The 23,784-nt window shown below is 43.3% G+C and overlaps 2 protein-coding genes across 2 annotated transcripts; one reads left to right on the top strand and one right to left on the bottom strand.

The window, feature by feature from the left end:
- Positions 1–6,422: 6,422 nt before the first annotated feature.
- On the top strand, positions 6,423–7,976 carry LOC143418692 (uncharacterized). The gene is made up of 3 exons (XM_076884420.1): positions 6,423–7,076; positions 7,156–7,285; positions 7,639–7,976. Exons 1-3 carry the CDS (start codon positions 7,013–7,015, stop codon positions 7,751–7,753), a joined length of 309 nt encoding a protein of 102 aa, XP_076740535.1. The 5' UTR covers positions 6,423–7,012; the 3' UTR covers positions 7,754–7,976.
- On the bottom strand, positions 7,937–23,344 carry LOC101471721 (voltage-gated potassium channel regulatory subunit KCNG4). The gene is made up of 3 exons (XM_004565738.5): positions 22,980–23,344; positions 17,450–18,289; positions 7,937–13,094 (listed from the first exon to the last, which is right to left on the bottom strand). The coding sequence occupies exons 2-3, from the start codon at positions 18,206–18,208 to the stop codon at positions 12,258–12,260; spliced, it is 1,596 nt and encodes a 531-aa protein (XP_004565795.2). The 5' UTR covers positions 18,209–18,289; positions 22,980–23,344; the 3' UTR covers positions 7,937–12,257.
- Between the last annotated feature and the right edge of the window lie 440 nt (positions 23,345–23,784).

The following is a 23,784-nucleotide window of genomic DNA, read 5'->3' as shown; positions in this document are numbered from 1 at the left end:
GCATCATCTGCCCACCCGCATACCTCGGCTCTGTCTCATCTCTTCAGCTCTGCTCTCCTTGCACATTTTTACCTGTCACTGTATATAGCCCCTTCCCTTGTAAATATTTCCCCATCATTGTATATAAATCTGCATCACTACTATCTTGTGCCCGTGTGTTTCTGCCACTAAATCCATCCGTGTAAGTTCCCCTAACAATTTGGAGTCCAGGGAGCGCTTTTAAAGACCTTCTATGACTCTGGTGGCATCTGTCATTTTTACTGTGTTGTATGTTGGAGCAGCAGTTTATCAGCAGCTGAGAGGAAGAGGTTAGATAAACCCAGTGCAGGTGGTGGGAGACAGAAGGACTCTGGCCAAAATAACATCTGTGATGGACAGTCTCCCACCCCATGCATGTAAATGTTGCTGAACTGCAGAGCTGCTTCAGTGACAGACCGCTGCATCCTCGATGCATGAAGGAGCGTTTCTGCAGGTCCTTCCTCCCTGCAGCTGTCAGACTGCACGATCAGAACTGCTCCTAACAAACATACAAGGAGTGCAGAATTATTAGGCAAATGAGTATTTTGTCCACATCATCCTCTTCATGCATGTTGTCTTACTCCAAGCTGTATAGGCTCGAAAGCCTACTACCAATTAAGCATATTAGGTGATGTGCATCTCTGTAATGAGAAGGGGTGTGGTCTAATGACATCAACACCCTATATCAGGTGTGCATAATTATTAGGCAACGTCCTTTCCTTTGGCAAAATGGGTCAAAAGAAGGGCTTGACAGGCTCAGAAAAGTCAAAAATAGTGAGATATCTTGCAGAGGGATGCAGCAGTCTCAAAATTGCAAAGCTTCTGAAGCGTGATCATCGAACAATCAAGCGTTTCATTCAAAATAGTCAACAGGGTCGCAAGAAGCGTGTGGAAAAACCAAGGCGCAAAATAACTGCCCATGAACTGAGAAAAGTCAAGCGTGCAGCTGCCAAGATGCCACTTGCCACCAGTTTGGCCATATTTCAGAGCTGCAACATCACTGGAGTGCCCAAAAGCACAAGGTGTGCAATACTCAGAGACATGGCCAAGGTAAGAAAGGCTGAAAGACGACCACCACTGAACAAGACACACAAGCTGAAACGTCAAGACTGGGCCAAGAAATATCTCAAGACTGGTTTTTCTAAGGTTTTATGGACTGATGAAATGAGAGTGAGTCTTGATGGGCCAGATGGATGGGCCCGTGGCTGGATTGGTAAAGGGCAGAGAGCTCCAGTCCCACTCAGACGCCAGCAAGGTGGAGGTGGAGTACTGGTTTGGGCTGGTATCATCAAAGGTGAGCTTGTGGGGCCTTTTTGGGTTGAGGATGGAGTCAAGCTCAACTCCCAGTCCTACTGCCAGTTTCTGGAAGACACCTTCTTCAAGCAGTGGTACAGGAAGAAGTCTGCATCCTTCAAGAAAAACATGATTTTCATGCAGGACAATGCTCCATCACACGCGTCCAAGTACTCCACAGCGTGGCTGCAAGAAAGGGTATAAAAGAAGAAAAACTAATGACATGGCCTCCTTGTTCACCTGATCTGAACCCCATTGAGAACCTGTGGTCCATCATCAAATGTGAGATTTACAAGGAGGGAAAACAGTACACCTCTCTGAACAGTGTCTGGGAGGCTGTGGTTGCTGCTGCACGCAATGTTGATGGTGAACAGATCAAAACACTGACAGAATCCATGGATGGCAGGCTTTTGAGTGTCCTTGCAAAGAAAGGTGGCTATATTGGTCGCTGATTTGTTTTTGTTTTGTTTTTGAATGTCAGAAATGTATATTTGTGAATGTGGAGATGTTATATTGGTTTCACTGGTAAAAATAAGTAATTGAAATGGGTATATATTTGTTTTTTGTTAAGTTGCCTAATAATTATGCACAGTAATAGTCACCTGCACACACAGATATCCCCCTAAAATAGCTAAAACTAAAAACAAACTAAAAACTACTTCCACAAACATTCAGCTTTGATATTAATGAGTTTTTTGGGTTCATTGAGAACATGGTTGTTGTTCAATAATAACATTATTCCTCAGAAATACAACTTGCCTAATAATTCTGCACTCCCTGTATGTGTTTACATCTGTGCTGTAACTGCAATAATTTAATCAACCGATTCGCACTACAGCCTGGTTTGCCTCTTATCTGTAGTTAATTTTATTTAATTTAATGACTGTACAGTACTCTGTATATAGTAACCATTGTCCTTAATGTAAATATATAAAAAATGTGTATGTTTCTGTTCTGTGTCCTGTTTGTTTGTATATGTGTCTTTCTGGCTGCTGTTACCAAATTTCCCCTTGTGGGACAATTAAAGGATTATTCTATTCTATTCTATTCTATTCTATTCTAAATCAACAAAGGATGTCCTCTGTACATCAGGACTTAGTAAGGTAGCTCAAATAAGTCAAAGATACAAACAAATGTCCATAATAAAGAGGACATTAATAGGCTGGTTATCAGGAGGAAAATAACAATATCCGTCACACAGCAGGGATAAGCTTGCACACAAAGAGGTAACTGTTCACCTAAAGCTGTCGTCTTACTAAAATCATGCTAATGACCGGTCATTTGGTGCCACCTAGTGGTATGAACTGAACATGGCGTCCATATGTTGCCAAGAACTAATTCAAAAATTTAAATGCCGGCTTTGTCTACCTTTGACTCAAAGTCCAAAAGTACAAACAGGTGTTCTGTATTATCAAATGGTGTGTGTGTGTGTGTGTGTGTGTGTGTGTGTGTGTGTGTGTGTGTGTGTGTGCTTTTCACTCGTCATGTTCCTCCTGACACTACACCTTGTGCTGGATGCAGGTTTAGGAAACACTGAGGCTTCTGAAAGCTCAGCTCAGTAAATAAGTCAAATTTATTTATGTAGCGCTTTTTGCAGATCACAAAGTGCTTTACAACAAAGAAAATGAAAAATAATGGAAATACAACAAATAACAATGTAAAACAGTAAAATACAAAATAAAAACAACAAATTAATTAAAAGCTTGCCTTTATAAAAATGTCTTCAGCTGCTTTTTACAAGAATGAAAGGAGTCTGTACAGCGTAAAATCAGTGGGAGAGAATTGCACAGCCGTGGTGCCCGAAAGGCCCGATCACCACGAGTTTTAAATCGAGCGCGTGGGGCCACCAACACTCTCTGACCTGTTGACCTCAGAGCTCGGGAAGAGGATTGCAGTCTCAGCAGGTCACATATGTACTGGGGAGCCTGACCATGTAGGGCCCCAAAGGTTCAAACTAAAATGTTTTAAAATGAAACCTAAAACTTACAGGCAACTTCTGCCTTTTTAAATGAAATAAAGTAAATAACACAATTTTCTTCCTGCTGTAATTGATGCTGTGATCAGATCAAACTTCAGTCACAGTTGAGTCAAAGGTTGAATGTATACCTTTATATTCTTTTGGATGTTTGCTGTTATAATTTCGATCAGGGTTGATGTGCATACAGTACATGTGCTAACACATGCATGTGTGCAGCGAGGATTGCAGGAACAGGAGCAGAGGTGAAAGGAAGGAAAAGGAAACTGGCTTTCTTTCTCTTCTTCCCTTTTCTCGATGTGCCAAAAATACCAAAGGACAAACATTTATTGTGAAACTCTTTCTGAAGGTCCTAAATGTGTAAAGACAGATTCTCAGAAGCGTCCTTTTTCTGGTGGAAGTTCGGCCCAGGCTGCGAGTGTCTAGACTCAGACGTGTTTCTGCTTCAGACTTCAGAAGTGAAATAAAATAACAGAAAAAAGTTATTTTAGAACGTTTTCTACCCTGTTCATTACAGGAGCTGGTAACAATAGTTAGCTCACGCAAAGCATCGTCCTGCTCACTTGACTGTTTGCTCCTTTAAAAACAACCTAAGTTAGCCCTTCTCTTACCAGCCGTCTTCTACGTCACTGACACAAGACAGACGCCAATTATCAGCTCTGGAGAAGACATCATGAACGCTTCCTGTCCATCCAGTGAAACTGTTGGGAAGACAACGTTGGAGAAACGTGAACATTTTCTTTGTACTGCATAATCTGTAGATTCTGACAGAAATCTGCAGCTATCCTCTGAAGCAGCGCTCCTCTAAAACAGCAGTAAGGATCATTATTAGGCCAACTGTAGAAAACACAATAACTTTATAACTTAAAGCAAAGTTGGGAAACGTAAAGTCCGAGGTCTTTATATTAAGGCCATCAGTCACACATACTGTTGCTCTGGGTGTAAACTGAGCGCGTTGTGTGTGACGTCTTCTTTTGCGCATGCGGCGCTTTGAGCGCTCACACTAGAGCGCGTTTGCTGTCGCATTTTATTTGTTGTGCAAACAAGCAGAGAAAAAAATCGGATTTGATCAAAAAAATCAGAATTGAGCATTAAGACCTGCAGAGTGAACGCAGCCTAAGCACAGGTCGTCTTCCACGTCCCTGTGCTGTGGTGTGCCACATGGCTCTGTGCTGGGGCCTTTATCACTCCTAACATATCTACTTCCCCTCCAGCATGTTTGGAGCTCCTTTGAGGACATCTGCTAGCACTGCTACACAGACGATATCCAGTTATACATTTCTTTCAAGCCCCAAGATGTTTCTAAGCTGCAGATTTTGAATGAGTGCTTAGAATCCGTTAAAGTTTGGATGGCTGACAACTTCCCCCAACTTAACGAAGGAAAGCCTGAAGTCCTTGTATGTGCTGCTGACAGAATGTACCTAAGATGATGAATGCTCTCGGTCCTCTTTCAACATTTGTGAAATCATCTATCAGGAACCTCGGGGTAACCTTTGACCCGGCTGTCAAATCTCTGGTTCGGTCCTGCTTTTATCACTTAAGAAACATTTCCAAACTAAGTCCTATTGTATCTCGTATTGAACTGGAAAATGTCCTTCATGGATTCATTTAATGAAGACTGGCCTACTGTTCACTGTTTACATGTTTAAACAAAAACCCCTTGAAGCGTCTACAGACTGTTCAAAACGCTGCAGCAAGACTTCTGACCAAAACATCGAAGTACTCGAAAGGTTTTCTCATGTCTCACAGAGGCATGCTCACTTCCAGCGCTCTGGCTTTTCTGTGGTCTGCCTCACACATAAAATAACTTTAGTGAATTCAGTAAATAGAAGAAAATAAATCTTAATCAGCAGAAGTTTATCGTAAAACCACAACTTCTTCACTGTGACGTATTTGACATGTTTAGAAGAATTAATAATTCATGGGAGCAGAAAGAGGAAGTGGAAGTAAAACAGAAAGTATTTCTGTTCTGTCTTTAATTCACCTTCATTCATCTGCCAACACTAAGTCTGAAATTCATTTTTGCTGATGCTGTTTTGATTAAAAGACAAAGTGCTGTACGCAGTGTTAGCATCGCTGTTCCAATCACTTCACTTTGATTTATTGTTATGTGACTGCACTCGTCCTCTACGTGCTGTGAGTCTCAGGGATAGTTCAGGGTGAACCGACTGAAACATCATTCATAAAACTCGTTCAGTGGTTCCAAAATCACACCTCGCTGATGGCGCAAGAACTGCAGCCAACCAGTGACGACGTCCTCTGTGCCTGTTGTACAGATCGGTCCTTTCAAAGCATCGATGAGGTCTGATCACAAACCTTATTAACATAACAGACTTTAATGAAGTATTTCCTTTAATTACACCTTCTTAACAAACGATTCTATGTGAGCCTGCAGCTTAATAGCTCATAATTATGGTATGTGTTTTCAGAAGCGCCTGTGAGGTGTCCCTCTGCTCCCAGATCTAAATTTAGCTCCAGGTTAATTTCTTAAGGACGGCATGTGGAGCTGCAGAGAGCTGATGAGCAGGGCAGGAAGTCAGACTTGGGGATGGCACACAGCAGCCTGTCATTTTTCAAAATAAAAGACCTTGTGCAGACTAAACATAGGTGTGAAACGCTCCCAGTTTGTCTCCGAGGGTCCCAGACAGAGCTGCAGTGCATTTCAGGAACTACACACTCAGGCAATGGGAGGGTGTAGTCTCTGAATAATCCTTCTTTGTATCAGACAAAGGAGGATTATTTTCATCTTTGCATCGTGCAAAACTACCGTAGAGTCCCGTGACTAAAATATGGAGCAGAAAATGAAAATAAGTCCCCTTTAATTACGTTTTACTACAAATTTTTTCTCTTCTCATCGATATTACATCACTCTCGCCTTTCTGCATGTGGGTTCTTTCTGGCTTTTTCCCGCAGTCTGCAGCACATTAGACTAACAGGTGATTCATGATTGGTCATAGGTGTGAATGGCGGTCTGTCTCTGAGTCAGCCCTGTGACAGACGGCGACCTGCTCAGGATGTACCTGCCTCTCTCCCTATTGGCTGGGCTGGGCTGTAGCACCCCTACAGCCCTGACCTGGAATAGCAGTAAAGAAAGCAGATAGATGTTTACATTAGAAAAGAAAGAAGAAGAAAGACGTTCATGTGGCATTAAATCATTGAACTGCAGAGTCCATGGCGGATGGATCGGCTTCCCCGAGGATTATGATGAGGCTCCTGCAGAGAGCTGATGTGTGGAAAGCATTTAAACAGCTGATGTAGGATGAAACCTCCACTGTGTTTTACTCCTGAACGCCACGATGCAGCTTTCATTAAACATCGTCACGTCACGCTGCCATCGATCACGACTGTGGGTAAATAAAGCGGACTCTGTATTTGGATTTGGACCTTCTAATGGAAGTTAAGTGGACGTTTTGTCACTGTGACACTCTGAGAAAGCTCTGTGTGGTTTGTGGTGTACACAGCTGCTGAGGGTGTAATTTTCAGATAAACCTCAGGCTTTAAAATCAGAGCTGTTAAACTTCTTCAGAGAATGCAGCACAAAAACGATTTTTGTTTCTCTGTATTAAAGAAAGGAGAAAAGAGAAGTGGAACCAAAGGGGAACCGTGACTTCTTAGAACACACTGAGCCATGAACGTGGCCGTCGGATATAAAGGGAGCAGCGAGCAGGTCAGAGCACATCAGCCCTGCACATTCCAACAGAAGAACATCTGTCTGTGTCGGGAACCATGAAGACTCTGCTGGCTCTCACAGTCCTGACGCTCATCTGCTTCCTGAAGCACAGCTCTGCCAGTGAGTACCGCTGACCTCTGACCTCTGAGCGCCGTGAGTCTGAGCTGCACTCGTATTAACTCTGTGTGTGTGTCCACAGTGCCAGTCGCTATAGACATGGTGACAAACGGTGTCGAATGCTGCGAGGCCGTCACTAATAAAATCCACATACCAGTGACAAAGGTGACGAACGTGATGATGACCAGCGGCTGCAACCTTGAAGCGATCATGTGAGTAAACACAGAAAGTCATGTGACAGGTGTTGAACATTCATGTTATCTAATTTGGAGTTTTGAGTTTTGCAGCTGGCATAATTACTTCGTGTTACTGTGGCTCCCTGATCAGCTGCTCAGCTGCAGCTTTAGTTTTAGTCTCTTTGCTCCATTTTTGGTCTCCAAATCATTAGACCTGTAAATCTGCTTCATGTGATCATTCTCACTGGGTTCATCATCCGTTCCACTTTTTTAAAATGATTTTGAATGAAGCATTTTTACGTGTTTTCGGGTATTTTGTGCCTTTCAGCTTCTTCCCATCACTGGTGCTGTGCACGTTCCTTACAGTGTGCATTGTGTGTTTCTTACAGAGTCACCACTGAGACCAAAAAGAAGTTCTGCCTCGACCCTGAATGGAAACACGCGCAGATGCATCTGAAAGAATTTAAGAAGAAATCCCGACAGTCAGGAGCCCCGAAAGTTTGACACGTTGTTCCTTTGTGGGCGTGTCCGTCAAGCATCAATGATTTTTACAGCTCGGTGCTCATGTTCATGCTTGAACTGTGACAGAACTTAAACCCAATATTTCTGATGATTTCAAAGAAAACTGAATTATTTAAACCTTTCATGTGTTTTGTTGTTTTTTTAAACTGAGATAATACCAAGTAGTACACCTGAACCTTTCAGAATAAAAGACTTTTGAACTTTAGTATTCTCTGCAATTTATTTTGGAGTTTGAATCTGAGTTGGATGTCTTCCTCACACACAAAGGTTAGTCATGGAGTTCCACAAGCTTGTCACATTATACGTGCTGTTCTTAGATAATATTATGAGACGTTTCAGTGGAGACAGTAAACAGCGATTGTAGCTCTCCAGAAGCTCGACGCGCCACTTTGTCCCTCTCAGGTAGACGGTGACTCAATCCAGAATTATCAAAGTCAAAATTCAAACAGATGCAGAGACACTGAGAGGTTAAAAAAAACCCTTCCTGTCCCCTATCAAAATAAAAGCATACATTTTAAGCACAAGAACTCAAGCTAAGAACTTATTCCATTATTCTTAATATGTCAGTCTGTAAATATTCCTTCCAATATAATACAACTCATATATCACCAGCAGGGTGCGCCAAAGCACCGCTACAGCTCTTTCAATACAGTCAAAACTGTGGTGTCCACTACTCAGTGAACTTTATTTATTAATATCAATCAGTTTGTTTATTTCATTATTAGTGCAGCTGATGATCTGCATGTTTGATTTGGATATTATGGATTTACGCCCTTCCTGATTCAACCGTCCTCATTTATCTAAGCTTGAGACTGTTGCTAGGAGTACACGGTTTGGGGGCGGGGCTCATAAAACCTAGGACCGCTCATGTGCTGCTGTTTAGAATATTTTGTGGTTTGGAGTTAAAGTTAGAAGAGCGAGGCTGAGATGGTTTGCACATGTGCAGACGGGGGAGAGTGGATATATTGGATATATCGGACAAAGGATGATGAAGGAGAAGATGCAGGGGGTGAAGGACACGTGAGTGTCACGCCGTTAGCCTTGTCTCCTGTGAGGACAGCAGGCCGTGCGGGTTGGAGGAAAACAAGAAGTGATAGAAGAGAAGAACGAGTGCCTGTTGGACTTCAATGTTCCCATTGTTTGTAATTTAAACCGAAGCCGTCGTGCCAACAAGTGTCAAACAAGTTCTGCAGAGACAGAAAGAGGCTCTCGCACAGCCTCCATCTGCGTCTCGAACACGAACGATAACAGCAGATGTCAGCGTGACGACACATCTGAAGACAGCCATGCACACAAAGGCAGCAAACACAGAAATGATCCGTCCGGCTTCCAGCACAAATCATTTGGAGGAAAAGTGCAGCTGAATTTAAACTGATGACAAAATCTAATAATGAGATACATCAAAGTCAGACCTTTTGGTTTTTGTTCAGAGTAGAAATGTGCATGAAGCTGTGACGGCAGAGTTACAGCAGCTCCAGTTTATTTCAGCCTGTTTAATGTGTATGAGCTGCACAAATGAATGTAATTCAGGGCAAAAAGCACAAACTCCCTGCAGATTTCTCATCTGAAACTTTTCTGTTTTACTGAAAGGAAACACAGAAATTCGCCATCTGGAGCTGATTTCCTGCCAAATTTCAGCATCATCAGTCTGCCTGCCCGTCTTACAGTGAGGACCATATTTGATCTGACATTACATTTCTATCAGCAGAGGTGTGAATAATTCTGTCCAAGATTTAGACGCCATCAGGAGGCTCCACTTTTATTTATTTTTTTAAATGTTCTAGATTTGTTTTAAGAAGGCAGAGTGAACGAGAGGATCACACAGACACAGATACATAACATCTCAGTCCACAGGTCCAGTTCAGGGACTCCAGTTAGCTGAGGTGAAGTCTAGCAAAGAGCTAGCAGCTACAGCCACCTGTGTCACCATCCACCTGTCAGTCAGTGATGCCACGCCCCTAATAATACAAACTTTAATCCAGGTGAGTTATAAAACAGGTGTTATGTTAGGAAAATTATCTATAGAGATGAAACAGTTTGTGTATCAGGCTGTAAACATGTTTGTTTCTGCTGTAAAGCTTTAACATGGGAGTCTATGGGGACTGACTCACTGCTGCCTCTGCCGGACGGTAGAGGAACTGCAGGCTTTACGGTCATTTCTGGTATTAGCCGGTCACTGAAGGAGGGTGACTTTTGAATTTAAACACTGTTTTAGTTTCTTTATAATAAAGCTCCACAGGAAGTCGTTACCACAGTGTGTAATTCATCGCTGCTGACTGCAGTGTTGCATTTTTCTCATTGCTAACTAGTCCTTCCATTCAATACAGTGCAGCCCACCATCTCGTTCTCTAAGGCCTCTTTTTAAGTCACATTTTTCTGTCGTGTAGTCATTAAAACTGCTCGGGAGCTTCGAGTGCAATAAAACAATCCAAAGCATTCATCACAGCAAATGAATCCAAGTGTAATTTTATTTTAAAAATGCCAGAAAGACGTGAGCGGTTAAAGAATGAAGGACACGAATTTCTGTGCACATTAAAGGACCGAGTTGGTGGTTCTCAAAAATGCTTCGACACCTCCGCTGATTGGTTTTTAAATGACTTTCTTCCCTCCAGGCTGCCATCGACTCCCTCTGAAAAATCCTCTCTGAGACGTGACGGCGTCTGTGCTGTGCAATCCATCACAGTGAAGTTTTCATCACCGGCTTCTGCGAGCACCGATGGTCCATTCGAGGACACTCCAACATCCCGAAACTCGAGAGCCGGGTCAGCGTCACAGTCCGAAAGCAAACGGGAAGAAAAGACGATGCTGAGAATCTTCTTTCAGTTATCTGATTAAAACTGAAAGAACCAAGAGGAAGAAATGTGATCTTCCATTACACTGATGCTCTCCAGACAATCACACTGTAATTGGATTGGTGCACTGTGTGTGTGTGTGTGTGTACAAAAATAGTGTATTACTACAGACACAGTGTCTCCTAGCAGCCACAGAGAGGAGTAAGATTATTAAGACCACAGTTTGGAGCTCCTCAGAAAACAAAGGGAGAATTCAACGTTCGGAAAAGGCTTTGGGAACGACTCATTTCCAGCTCCCTGCTTTTGCTCTGACTCACGATACCAAACAACGCTTTCATATCTTACTGAGCGTTGAACTCTTATAGCTCCTCCCCCTTTTAAAGCAATCTTCTGAGTGGCTCACAGACACAAAGGTTTGAGCATGGGGTGGTTCTGCACTCACAGCCAGGGCTGTGGACTGGAGATGACCATATAAGGAGATCCACTTGACATCACAGAGAGCCAACGATAGACAAACCTGCGATAAACGGAGCGTGTAGAGCACAGCGGTGCACAGGGATTACTTTACATACGCCGAGCTCGTCATTAAAAACAAACACGGCTGGAAACAGGACACTTGAACCTCTAACATCCACCAGGTCAGCAGTGACGTGTGCAGAGTTACAGTCGGACTTTGTTTTAGCTGCAGGAAAAACCAGAAGATGTTATATTCCTTTTGTATTGTTTTTTCCCTAAAATTTTTAAAACTCCATAAAAAGTGATGAATGTTCAGCGCGGCTGCGCGGTTTAAGCCGTTATTTTGATTATTTGTTACAATCGTTCACGGATTTTTCGATGGTTTCACATCTGTACAAATATTTGCACCAAAATAAAATAAATTCATAACATTTTTTCGCAAAACTTTGCAGAAATTTAAATCAGCAGGGTGCTGTTTCCACTTTTACATAATGCAACATTCCTGTAGTTATTCTTTATAAATGAATATCTGCAGATGAATCAAGTGTTCGTTCATCTCCTAGAAGGAAGATCTAAAGTCTGTGTTTGTTGTTCCTGCACGAGCGACGTTTTGCTGCTTTGAAAAACAACTGCATGAGGTAACAACAGATGTTTTGCCAGTAAGCTGACCATTTTCCTGAAGCTCTCATTACTCACCGTGGTTAGTCGGCACTTATCTTTGACCACGTGAAATGCGATTTGAGTGTTTCTCTGTGAGTGGATGCTGCACAGCCTCGCTGTCATGGACGTCTGAGCTGATGTTGGGTGATTGTTACTCTACAGTTCTGGGTGTTCTCAGGTTATTTGTGTTGCTTTATGGTGCAGACGCAGCTATCCTGCACTCTTTGCATAACATCTTCTTGGTTAATCAGTGGAGCCGGCGGCACAATGCAGGGGACAGCTGCGATTGGCTCACGCAGGCAGGTGGTCAGACGCTGATTTAGGGAGCGCTCGATTTCCTTTTTATTGGAGGAGCCAAAATCAGGATCAAGATCAGATTGATGTAAACAAACCTCAGTGACCTGGTGGAAGTTAAGAGGCGACTACAACCTGATAAGTTGGGGACACACTTTGATGGAAACATGAATCTAGAGTGCGGAATATTATTTTGTTCATCGCACAATTGCTCCAGAGTTTTAATGTACGGGAAGGAGAAAGTTTTTAACACATAATGAACCAAAAGTGTCACATGACCTCCATCAGAACGCTGCAGACGGAAGCGTGGGAGTCTTGCTCGACTTCATCCCGTCGTTCCCATTCTTCGACACGGATTTGAGCTCATCTAGTGAAGAATCATCCTTGGAGCAGCTCTTCCCCGACTCGGCGGCTATTTCCTCGTCCCGCTCCTCCTTCCACACCCGCTTGTACTCCTGCTTGAGCTCCTGATATGAGCGGGAGAAGGTGTGGAAGATGGAGGTGGCCGGGAACGCCATGATGAGGATGCCGCTCAGGATACTCGTCAGCGCCACTATCTGTCCGGGGATGCTGCGCGGCACCATGTCGCCGTAGCCCACGGTGGTCATGGAGATGATGGCCCACCAGTAGGAGGCCGGGATGCTGCTGAAGCTGTGGTGGGGGTGCGTGGCGGCAAATGGCGCCAGCTCGCTCTCGGCTAGATGAACCAGTGGTGAGAAGAGGGTCACGGCCACGCAGACGAACAGCAGCAGGAGGCCGAACTCTCTCATGCTGCGCTGCATGGTCACCCCGAGCGTCTGCAGGCCCAGAGAGTGGCGAGCCAGCCGCATCACGTAGAGGATCCGCAGGGCTCGCAGCAGGCGAAGGATCAGGCTCAGTTTGTCCAGGTAGCCTCTGCCGGCCCCCATGATGACATCCTCGTGCGACTCGTCTTTGATGTCGACCACCAGGGACACGTAGTACGGCAGGATGGCAACGGCGTCGATGATGTTGAGCGGGCCGCGGGCGAAGGCCAGCTTGCTCTGGGCGTTGATAAATCGGAGCACAAACTCCAAGGTGAACCAGGCCACGCAGATGGACTCCACCACGAACATGTTGTGACACTTCTGGGAGCACTCGCCCTGCAGACGGGGACAGAAACACGGAGCAAATATAAAGTGTCGCTCCATCGATTTCACACTTGATGCTCAGATAGCCTCAGAAAACAGTGACCTGCGAGGCCCGCTGCCTCTCGCCGTGCCAAAGGCAAACGGCCTCTCGGTTTTCCTTACCATCACTTTAATTCCACGTCTGCCTGCACAAAGCGAGAAATTGGAAAACATTTAAAAGCTGCAGAGCACTTACATTGATTTCTCTGGAGGTGAATGCTAAAGAAAAGTGTCTGTTGTAATAAGAAGTATGCGTCGCCTCAGGGAAAAAATCCATTTTTATTCCAGTGTGATTTTAACAGATGACAGAATGATGACAAAAAAATGAGAAAGAAAGACGCCCGAATGAAGAACTGTCCACAAATACCAGAGCGACAAAAAGAAAAGTGAAAATTACAACCTGGAAGAACACGGGCTTTTCTAACTGCACATAATGTGAACGACTTCTGACGAGAAGACGCCGTCGGGCAGCTTCCATCAAGCATTAAAATTTATATTTTTAATCTAGAACTCTGTGTTCCCTGATAAAATACTACTCCTGGAAACAGGTGAATTATTTGTGAGGGAGGTAAGATTCAGGAAAGGATGGTGAACCTCACCTGAACTTTCTGCCTGCTACTTGGTGAAAGCTGTATAGTAAAAACGATTTTCCTGCTTCCATTCTGCTTTCTCCTGTTTTACACCATCAGATCTTCTTCTATCCTGTTCCAGCCATGATGTGCATAACAAACATGACCAGATAACGAGGACAGTGTATGCACAAGTAATCCATGTGAACCGGAATCACTTAGTTTACCACAGTTTTTTTCTACTTCTGGTTCTACATGATGTCATAGAGAGTATCCAATCAAAAGAAAGTGGTCTTAAAGGGTGGCCTGGAAGTGGGAGGAGCTAAATAAGGGCTCTAGTGGAGTCAAAGGATAAAATATGAGGCTGCTGTAAACTGCTAATTTACTAATTTCATTGAGTGGTGTCTTTAGAATTTGGCCTGCGCTGATTAGTTGTAGAGATATAAGGTGAAATTTTGTTTTTGAAAAGCAAATCCGTCAGATCTTATTTTTTTCTCAAACCATGACTCCTGATAATTAACATTAAATGAAAACACTGCATTTTCTGTAAGCTAGCGTTAGCACGATTATCTCTGCAGCAGCACCATCCACCTTACAGGTCGGCCAGATTCAGAACTTTCAGCTTCTTTTAGCGCTCACGTCCACACTTTGATTTTCTGTCGGCTCGATTAGTCCGACCGACTGCAAAAACGTTCGGGAGGAATCGATTTATTGTCTCCAGCTCACAAAAGCCAAATTCAGACTCTTTACACTGACAACAGCAGTCAGCTCTGCACGCTGTCTCCTTTGGTTACCTCAGACCGCCGGCAGAAAACAACCAGCAAACAGTCATGCTGACAGAAGCTGCTTTTCAATCCACGCCTGAGCCCCATTAATGTGCTTTAATTTGTCTTTTTACTGTCATCGCTCTTTCCATCACTGAAGTTACACTGATTTATAACCGCACCTATTTGTAATTACAGAGGATTTATTCTCCATATCTGTATTCTTGGACTTTTCTGTGGATGCCTTTGTCTCATACTGAGTTGGGTTGGCAAACATAAGGCCCAGGGGCCAGAATCAGGACCACTGGATGGATTTGGAAAATGTAAAGGACAAAAATGTTCCACTTTAAGCTTTTCATAAGTTTTACAGCTTTTCCTACTGATAAAAAAAATCTCCATGGCCATTCAGAACACACCAAAACAAACAACTAATAGATAAACGATATATCAGAAAGCTTTTTTAATTATCTGCCATCCAAATGTATATTTTTACAGTAGGGTCATAGTAAAATATATATATATATATATATAAGTCTTAGAATCACTGGATTTTCTGCACAAACAATTATTTATAAAAATTTCAAATTAAATCAGCGTTTCTGTATCACTGAAACTGTGGGATAAACTGTTGCATCTGTTCTTTTTCTTATATTAAAATATCTCAGGGATCAAATGTGCAGTTAGACTGTACATGTACATGTAAATACTGTTATATTACTGTGATGTGATTAATGTGTTAGCTAAGAGCTGCTTTTACACATCCAGCCCACACATCGCACGTTCATCTGTAGTCACATCTCCACTCTCCTGTCTGCTGCTGGGTGCAGGTACCGTGCAGCGTGTTTATCACTGCGAGCTTTCTTGTTTTTTCTAGAAACTTCTGTCTGTAAATATCACAGTGAGAGAGAACAAAATCTGCAGCTCTGTCGGCATCAGTTTACCTGTCAGTTAATCACAATCAGCCCCACTTTGCATCACAGCTACGTGAGCCGACGTTAATAGGATGAAATATTTAGTGTTGTGGTGGAAATGTTTCTCAGTCAACACACAGTCTGCTCTGTGAAGTTTTCATTACTTTCATTAAATTTCCAGCTAAAAATCATCCTTCGCTAACGGCTCCGCCACTGAGGGGAACGACCCAGAGAGCCAACTACAGCAGAAATGATGTTTTCATCTCTGCAACACATAAAACTGTAAGTCAGGAAGTAAACAAGAGCTTTATAGCAACAACCGGCTCTAACCAGCATCACCAGGTCTCCTCTTCAGCACCATTTTCTGCATTAGATCATCTTTTTTACAAGAAGTCCTCCAACAAAGCAGTCATCATAAACTAACAATGTACCATGAAAATCATCATGTAGGACTGTTTACTGTCCACACGAGCGCACAAACCGTACCACCGCTGGAGTGCACGCTGTTCTTGGACCATCTGAAAGCTTCAGTTGTTAAGTTTAGATGCAAAGACTCTTTGGTGAGGAACAGAAAGCAGTTATGCGCCATGTGCAGCTCTGTAGAGGTAGCAACACGATCACACATCACAACATTTACACATTCACACAAACTTCTTCTTCTGTCACCTGCTCCCTGCAGTGATCACCAAAACACATCACCTGCCTCCATCTCACCCTATCCCAGCATCCTCTGTCACGCCAACCCCTTCTTTACATCCATGAATCCCTTTAAAAGGCCTCTACTGGTTAGCCAGTTTTCCTCTTTCCTATAACCTTTCCTGGTTCATTGGCACCTGTGTGGTTACAGTCCTGAATAATATTTACATGTTTTAATTTAGATATTTCAGAAAAATCCCCTTCCAGACTCCAGTTTAGCGGTGAGCGCAGCTACAGTGCTACGTGCTATATAGAGTGTGAGCTAGCATTGCTGTGCACTGCTGAACTCTGCAATTAGCCCGAATGTGTGAAGAGGAACAAACTGGGTGAGTCTGTGATGCTGCTGACCGTTAGAAAGAAGTCTTACACACTTCCATGTGTTTAACCTGTTAAGTTTCCTGTTCAAAAAGGAAATTCATTGTATTTCTCTGCAATTATAAATTCTGTGTAACCAATCTTGGTATCAAAATAAAGTGAATACTTGTGAGATTTCATCAGAGGTGTAAGTAGTACTGCAGATGTTACTATTTCAAAGTTACTGTGACTCAAACATAGAAAAGTTAGATTTTTTATTTCCCTTGCCTCATTTTTTAAAGTGTTTTATAGCACATAACACCTTTGAAAATATGCTCTGGGTCAAATTTAAGTCCAGAAAACCGCGTAACTGTTTGGCATCTTCGCTTTGTTTGGTGGTTTTAGAAATGGTTTACCTGAGATTTGAGCAGAGATTTAGAGGTTTCCGTGGATACCACACATATGACTTTAAACTATGACTATAACCTTGGCTAGGATGACATGGGGGTACATACAGACAACCTGACACTGACTGAACGGAAACACACAGACTAAATACAAACAAGGGGAGATCAAGGGAAGTGGCCACACACTGGGAAACAGCTGACACAAACAAATCATAATGACGCCACAAGGGAAGTGTAAACTAGGCACATAGAACAAGACAACAAGACCTTCAAAATAAATAGGAAGCATGATGGGATTCAGATGTGACCTGAAGTTGACAACAGGAACCATGCAGACATAACATGACAGGTAAGACACGCCCAACAACAAGGGGAACTTGGGAAACTATGGGAACGGGGGAAGATGACACAAGGAGTCTAAATGAGCACAGAACTATAACTAGGCAACCGAGGAGCTAAAGAAGACTAAAAGAACCAAAACATAAACAATGAATATCAAAATACAATGAAACGCTGGGTTAAACGACCCAGGACCGTGACACAGTGGCCCCAGATGCAGACGTCAGGTTCAACATTCAGCCCGATCCCAGAAATTTCTTTTTTATTTAAACCCATATTTAAAACGTTTTATGCATTTCAAACTGATTCCACAGGCTGTTTTATAAATTCTGTAAGCTCTGTACCCACCTTCGTCTCCTCATCTCGGAGGTCCGGCATGGTGCTGATGCACAGACTGATGACGGTGACCATCACCATGACGATGGAGAGGCAGGCGAACATCTTCCCGGCCAGGCCGGAGTGAGGGTTCTCCACCATATCGCGCAGCACCACGATCAGTCTGCGATAGCCCTTTTCCGTCTGTGTGCTGCTCTTCTTCAGCATCATCCTCTTCTGCCTCCACTCTTCCTCCTTACGCTCCCGCTCCGCCACCTCCTCCACCCGGGCCATCATGCGACGGCGGCAGCAGCGCTCCATATGTCCGGGGTCCACGCCCCAGTAGTCGAGCTCGTCGTGCAGCGAAACGGCACATAACTCCCGGAGCAGACGCAGTTTGCCTGCCGCCAGGAAGTTGAGGATGACCCTAAAGGCTGTTGGGTTTCGGTCGAAGAAGAACTCCTGGCAGGTTTCGTCGTAGTCGTCGCAGAGTCGTGCGATCTCCTCGGGGGTGGTGCAGAAGCGCAGGCGACCCAGACGACTCTGAGGAAACTGCTCCAGGGTGCTCCAGGGGAAGGTGTAGCGGTTGCCGCCGACATTGATCAGAACCTGCAAGGTGCGGTCGACCACGTATGAGGCCTTCGGGTCGCGCAGCAGCTGGGCGCGCTGGAAGTAAACGCCTTTGAGGGTCTCGGTCTCCGGGATCTCGGTGAAGAAGCGGTCGAGGCTGCTGTCGTCGCTGCTGATGGAGTAGGTGCTGAAGTCGTGGTTGGCATTGCTGATGATGGGCATGCTGGCAGCTGGATGTGTGACGGGATGGATGAGATTTTATTATGTCCGACTGACCGCAGTTTTACGGAAGCTCCACTGAAACTGTAGGGAAGCAAAAAGACAGATTCAGTCTGTTGAAATCTTCCATTAATTCAAACTTGTTTGGCTCCAAGGGGCTCAATAGGGACCAACATGTAGTGAAGGAAGTGTCCCAGACCTCCTACTGATATCAAATCCAAGTCCTTTTACGTCACTTATCGAGACTTTTCATGTTCATGTTTTAAAGTTACTCCAAATCAATCATCCTTTTTTGCAGAGAAGACTAAAATATCTTCCTTAATGTTCCCCACTCGTACCCACAACATAAAACTATTAGGAAATGTTGTCTGACACATTCAATTAACTGCTACATCGGTGTTAAACATCCAAATTCAGAATGATTAAGAAGTTTTGGCTTGAAGCTTGACGTGACATCAGAGTCAGTATTGCAGTTTTCAAAGCGAGCTCTCGCTGTCATAACCTGTCAGATACCATCAAGAAACAAAGAGCAGTAAATGGGATGTGAGCAGGACGCCGGTTTCTGATGTGTTTAATCACAGACAACACTGAACAGACATATTGAGCCACAGCAGCAAAGCAGCCCGAAACGCGGAGAGAGAAGATGAGGCCTCTCGCATATTTGTGCGAAGCCTCATCTTCTGTAATGAGTCTGATCAAAACAAATCAGCGTGCCAGGAAAAAGAGTTCGGATCGCTGCAGTCGCTGCCAGGAGAACAACAACCCTCAGTGAAGCACAGGACCATGAATATCACCCAATTTGATGAGTAGCTTCTAAAATACTGAATGTCAGACTCAGTGGCAATCATTATTAGTCTGCTATGAATTTGGTGATGGATTCTGAAGTGAACTTATTGTGTTATTTTTTCTTATTTCCTTTCATATCTCCTGTGCATGTGTTGAACAGTCATAATAAAAACTGATTTTCAAATAATGAAATGTGTAGGTACAAATAAATACCCAGATTCAGACAATTCCTTCTATTCTAGGAGCTTCTTTGATGATGCTGGTGAGGGGATATCCCAAATATGGTCAAAAAAACCCCACCCACCTGCTGTGTCCGAACGTTTATTCTCCACTCGGGAGTGAGGTTCGCAGGGTGACAAAGTTTTCTTTCTTTATTCAGTATTAAAGGTTTTTTCTGTTCTTTAGAAAGAATGCAGAGTTTGGATCAACAACAGCTGAAAACCTAAAGTCGACTCTCAAGTCAAATACAAAGCAGGATTTTCAGCTAGGCTAATGCTAAAAGACAAAGCTATCCAGTTTTTAAGTGATGACGTGATGAACCCTGCTTCCAGGTCCAAACTACTCTGTTTATTAAAGCTGTTGTGATTTTAACATGTTTTAATGCTTTGTATCTTGTTCTTTTTAATCTCAACAAGCCCCTAAAAACAGTCAGTGATGACTGTCGGCCTCTCTCAGTTTTTATTACCACTGTTAAATTTAAAGCTCAGTGTTTAAAACCTTACAATGTAACTCCAGCCCATGCAGCAGTATATGAATGACTAACCTCGTATTGTGGATGGATTATCTCAGTTGTTCTCCTGACTGAAGTTTGGTCCTTTTACAGCATCCTGCCATGCGATTGCATTTGTCCCTAACCATCGGGAACCCTCACGTTAACTTTTATTGAGTGGAATAAAGTTAGCGTTCATCCTCCAGCTTCACTGTGTTTATGCTATGCTAACAAGCTAGCTGTGTCGCTAGCGATCACGTAGCACATCATTATATAGCAGCTAGCCCAACTTCAGTAACCCTACAAACGTCACTGCTGTTTAGTTTTCTGTCTTCATTTATGTTGGAAGTGATAACAGAGCTGTACGTTTGAATTTGTTTCAGAAATCTCTCGGTCAGAACATGCTATATCATGCTTAGGTGGAAACTAGCGAGCTAACTTCTAACTCAGTTAAATTTTAAAAAATTCTGTTTTCGTGAATGACTGATTGTGGAGTAAAGCGCTTTGGGTCCTTAGGGACTAAGTAAAAGCGCTATACAAATACAGGCCATTTACCATTTACATTACCATGCTTACCTAGACGTAGCTAAGATAAGAATTGTGCTCACCCTGAAACCCTATAAGAACAGCTCATCCAGTTTCCATATGTTTTCTGCTCTTCCGTGTTATATGATCATTTAGACCAGAGGCTGAGCCAACCTGCTGATGAAACAAGACAACGAGGACAACGATAAAAAAATGAAGCTTTTTGTTGAATAAATCAGACACTGATCCTGATGTGCTGTATTAAACTATCTGGGCTTCAGGTGTCAAATCTGACAATATATACAGCTGTAATAATTCTTCCATGCCAGTCATTAAAGAACAAATCAATGAGTCTACATTAGTTCGTGTGTCTTTTTCAGTAAAATAGAAAATTGACTGAAAGGGGAAGAAGCTCTCAACACTCCCCGTTTTAGCCTCGACACCCTGCACAGTTTCTTCACACCAGTTTACGCCTCAATTTGTGTGACTCGACGGTGAGACACAGTGATGGCGTGAACGAACCCAGAGAGTAGAAAATGCCTGAGAATCACCAAAGAAGCTCTTTCAGCTCTACAGGTTCGAGCAGAAAGTAGTTTCACCTCGGCCTGATGTCGACAAGATGAATATAGAATCTGCTCGTATGAAAGCAACGTGGGTTTGACAGGTCGCTCAGTGGGAGCTATAAAAGACTGAGATCCTCACTTCTCGTGACAGCGAACCACACTTAAGTTGTAAGTCATGCTGTAAGTACATTTAAGTAATGCATGAATAATTTAAAGTTTACAGGAAAGCAGGAGTCATTTAAGTACTGCATCAATTTTGTGGTAATTGTGAAGCAAAACAAACAAAATTTCCCCTTTCATGTTGTAAGCATGCTGTGCTACAGATTTAGATATTTATTTTTTCATACAAGTTAATAAAGGAAAATATTTATAGTGTTTAAATAAAAGGACAGTTTAATAATACAATGTCCCAAAAATTACCCCATGTTTACAACACAAGATCAGAGAATATTCTTTGATTTTCTGCAGAATTCCCATTAAATTACTTAATAAATGAAACCACTTTAAATTACTTACACAGTACTAAAGTTTATTTACATCACATTTCTTTCATTTTCTGTTAAAAACCGACTTGTTACCTCCTTATTTTAGTGTATGTACCTTTAAATATTTGTAAGTAAATACAATGATGTTGTAATTTCAAATAAAATCCCATGCTGACTCCCCTTATGGACTCTTGTCTACATCGTTCCTGCAAAAGCAGCCACCTCTGAAGCTTTCTTGTTAGACACAAAGCAGTTACACAAAGGAAAACCGTGCGTGTGTGAATGGATGTGCAAGACGTGGTGTGTAAGGCACTCTGTGATCAGGTAGAGTAGAGCCAGTCCACTTCCTGGTTTGTGTTGCTGATGGCTCTGTCCTAGATTCTGTTTGAGTGCCATGCTGCTCTCTATGATCTATGATCCCAATTTCAGGCACACGTCAGGGATTATTAAAGTGAGCAGGATGCACGCAGCTCAATTTGGAGCCACAGCAGAGAATCTCAATACTTTATAATTAAGAAATATAAAATTGGGAAAAATCATTAAAACTTGTTTAAGTATAGAGTGACGGAGGGAGAAAGTCATTTTAATCCGTTTACTGTTAAATCTACATAACAGTGCAGTGTGTGTGTGTGTGTGTGTGTGTGTGTGTGTGTGTGTGTGTGTGTGTGTGTGTGTGTGTGTGGGTGTGTGTGGGTGTGTGTGTGGGTGATTCTAATGAACAGGAGGTTTATTTAAAAAACATAATTTGGTGAAAAACTGACATTTAATGGTAGTATGAGTGCAAACAGATCCTCTGTACACTCCTGCAAAAGCTGAACATGTTTCAAAGCCTTCAGCGTTCCAGCCCAGTCTTCATTTATGCTGTGCTAATGTAGCGCCTCTAATATCAACAAGAGGTTTCAGGAGTGAGGCCATGTTAAAAGCAAAACTACAAAAATTGTGTTGTCTCAAAAGATCATTTCCTCCTTCATAGCACCTGTACAGGGGAGAACATTTTTATAACTCACCTGTTTAAAGCTTATTAAGGCTTAAAGTTTGCATCATTGGGGGCGTGGCTTCTTGAATGACAGGTGGACGGTGACACAGGCGGCTGTAGCTGCTAGCTGTTTGCTAGCTTCACCTGAACTGGACCTCTGGACCACTTTTTTTTTGCTGTTGGAGCATTTTGACATCATGTGACCAATAATATGGCTGCTGTGAAGTCACTGCACTAACAGACCATCCAAGAAGGTTGAGCTCTGGTTTTTAGGTTTGATTTTAATTCTTACTCAGCAGTAATTACCAGACATCTGTGTCTGTGTGATGCCTGAACCAAACTAGCTAGCACTCCAAAGAAAAGAAAGAAACACATAAAGTAATTTTTTAAAAAAAAAGCTATATGTAAATAAGATAATCAAAAACATCATGGCTGCAGTCCAAGTTTTGTTTAAAATGTTGAAGCCAGATACCAGGGGATGATGTGACTGTAGAGTCCTCCATCTTTTAGCTACAGTCTAAAGCTTTCCTCAGCCTCTCCGACCTGAAACCAGCTGTCAGCTCATATTTTTTATTAAAATGCGAGCTGAGCCACTTTCTCGCTTAAGATCTGAGATTCAAACTTAATTTTTGAAATTAAAGTTCAGCCTGAACTTGACACAGAAATGAGGGACGGACCCTGAACTACACCCCGGCCAAAGTTCCGTACAGGCCAGGTGTGATTCACTCACCTTTCAGCGCGGAGACGAGCCGCCTCGGCTCTTTAACGTGTCCCGTTCATGTTCTCTAGAAGACGCTCCTCGGCCACTGAGACTGGCGCACAACCGTCCGCGTAACTGCGCCAATTACGAGGCACAGGCGCTGCTCCGGCTCCAGTTTCTGAATCCAGTCTGAAGTTTGGGCTCGGTGTGTGTCCGTGCACCGTCACCGGGCTACACGCACACGTCGCCTCTCCAGCAGCTCCGGAGTTGGAGGGAACGGAATGAAACGGATTTCTTTGTGCGCAGCTCGGCGCTCGGTGTCCGCTGACCCCCGCCCCCGCCGCTTCCGAGGAGACGATAAATGCGATTACCTAACGGCGGTGTCCTCCTGAAACCTGCCGCTGGATTTTCATCTGTGTTTGACAGCAGGACCGTCCTCCTCCCCCCTCCCCCCCATCCTCCTCTTCCTCTTCTCACACCCTCCCATCTCCAGCCCTTCTCGCCGATGCACTGTAAAACACAGACAGGCTGAATGTGCTGGAAGAAGTTTGGGGCGGTTTTGTCTGATGTGAGAGACACGAAGAGGTAAAAGAAAGAGACGCGTGTAAAAGTTTAACCATTTAATCTTCAGGATCTTTTTGAGTCACTAACAGCTCCACAGCTCTGAGGTCGGACCGGATAATTCACCCTGCAGGATTTAAACTTACAGCAAGTCTGTGTGACTCCATCACAGGTCAGAATGAGAGCGTGCAGCCCTCTGGCACAAATCACAAACACTGATGGAACAGAAGCAGCAAAAACTCTCAGCTGCAACAGTAAGTCTGATGTAACCAAG

Source organism: Maylandia zebra, linkage group LG1, assembly GCF_041146795.1.
Source record: "Maylandia zebra isolate NMK-2024a linkage group LG1, Mzebra_GT3a, whole genome shotgun sequence".
Classification (NCBI taxonomy): Eukaryota; Metazoa; Chordata; class Actinopteri; order Cichliformes; family Cichlidae; genus Maylandia; species Maylandia zebra.
The sequence above is the reverse complement of the archived record's forward strand: the minus strand, read 5'-3'. Positions and strand labels throughout refer to the sequence as shown.

Excerpts from the sequence above, each read along its gene's own strand:
- LOC143418692 (XM_076884420.1), top strand. The coding sequence starts at position 7,013 with ATGAAGACTCTGCTGGCTCTCACAGTCCTGACGCTCATCTGCTTCCTG. Across the intron at positions 7,077-7,155 it reads CCTGAAGCACAGCTCTGCCA|TGCCAGTCGCTATAGACATG; the intron begins GTGAGTACCGCT and ends GTGTGTCCACAG. Across the intron at positions 7,286-7,638 it reads TGCAACCTTGAAGCGATCAT|AGTCACCACTGAGACCAAAA; the intron begins GTGAGTAAACAC and ends TGTTTCTTACAG.
- LOC101471721 (XM_004565738.5), bottom strand. The coding sequence starts at position 18,208 with ATGCCCATCATCAGCAATGCCAACCACGACTTCAGCACCTACTCCATC. Across the intron at positions 13,095-17,449 it reads TCCGAGATGAGGAGACGAAG|GGCGAGTGCTCCCAGAAGTG; the intron begins GTGGGTACAGAG and ends CCCCGTCTGCAG.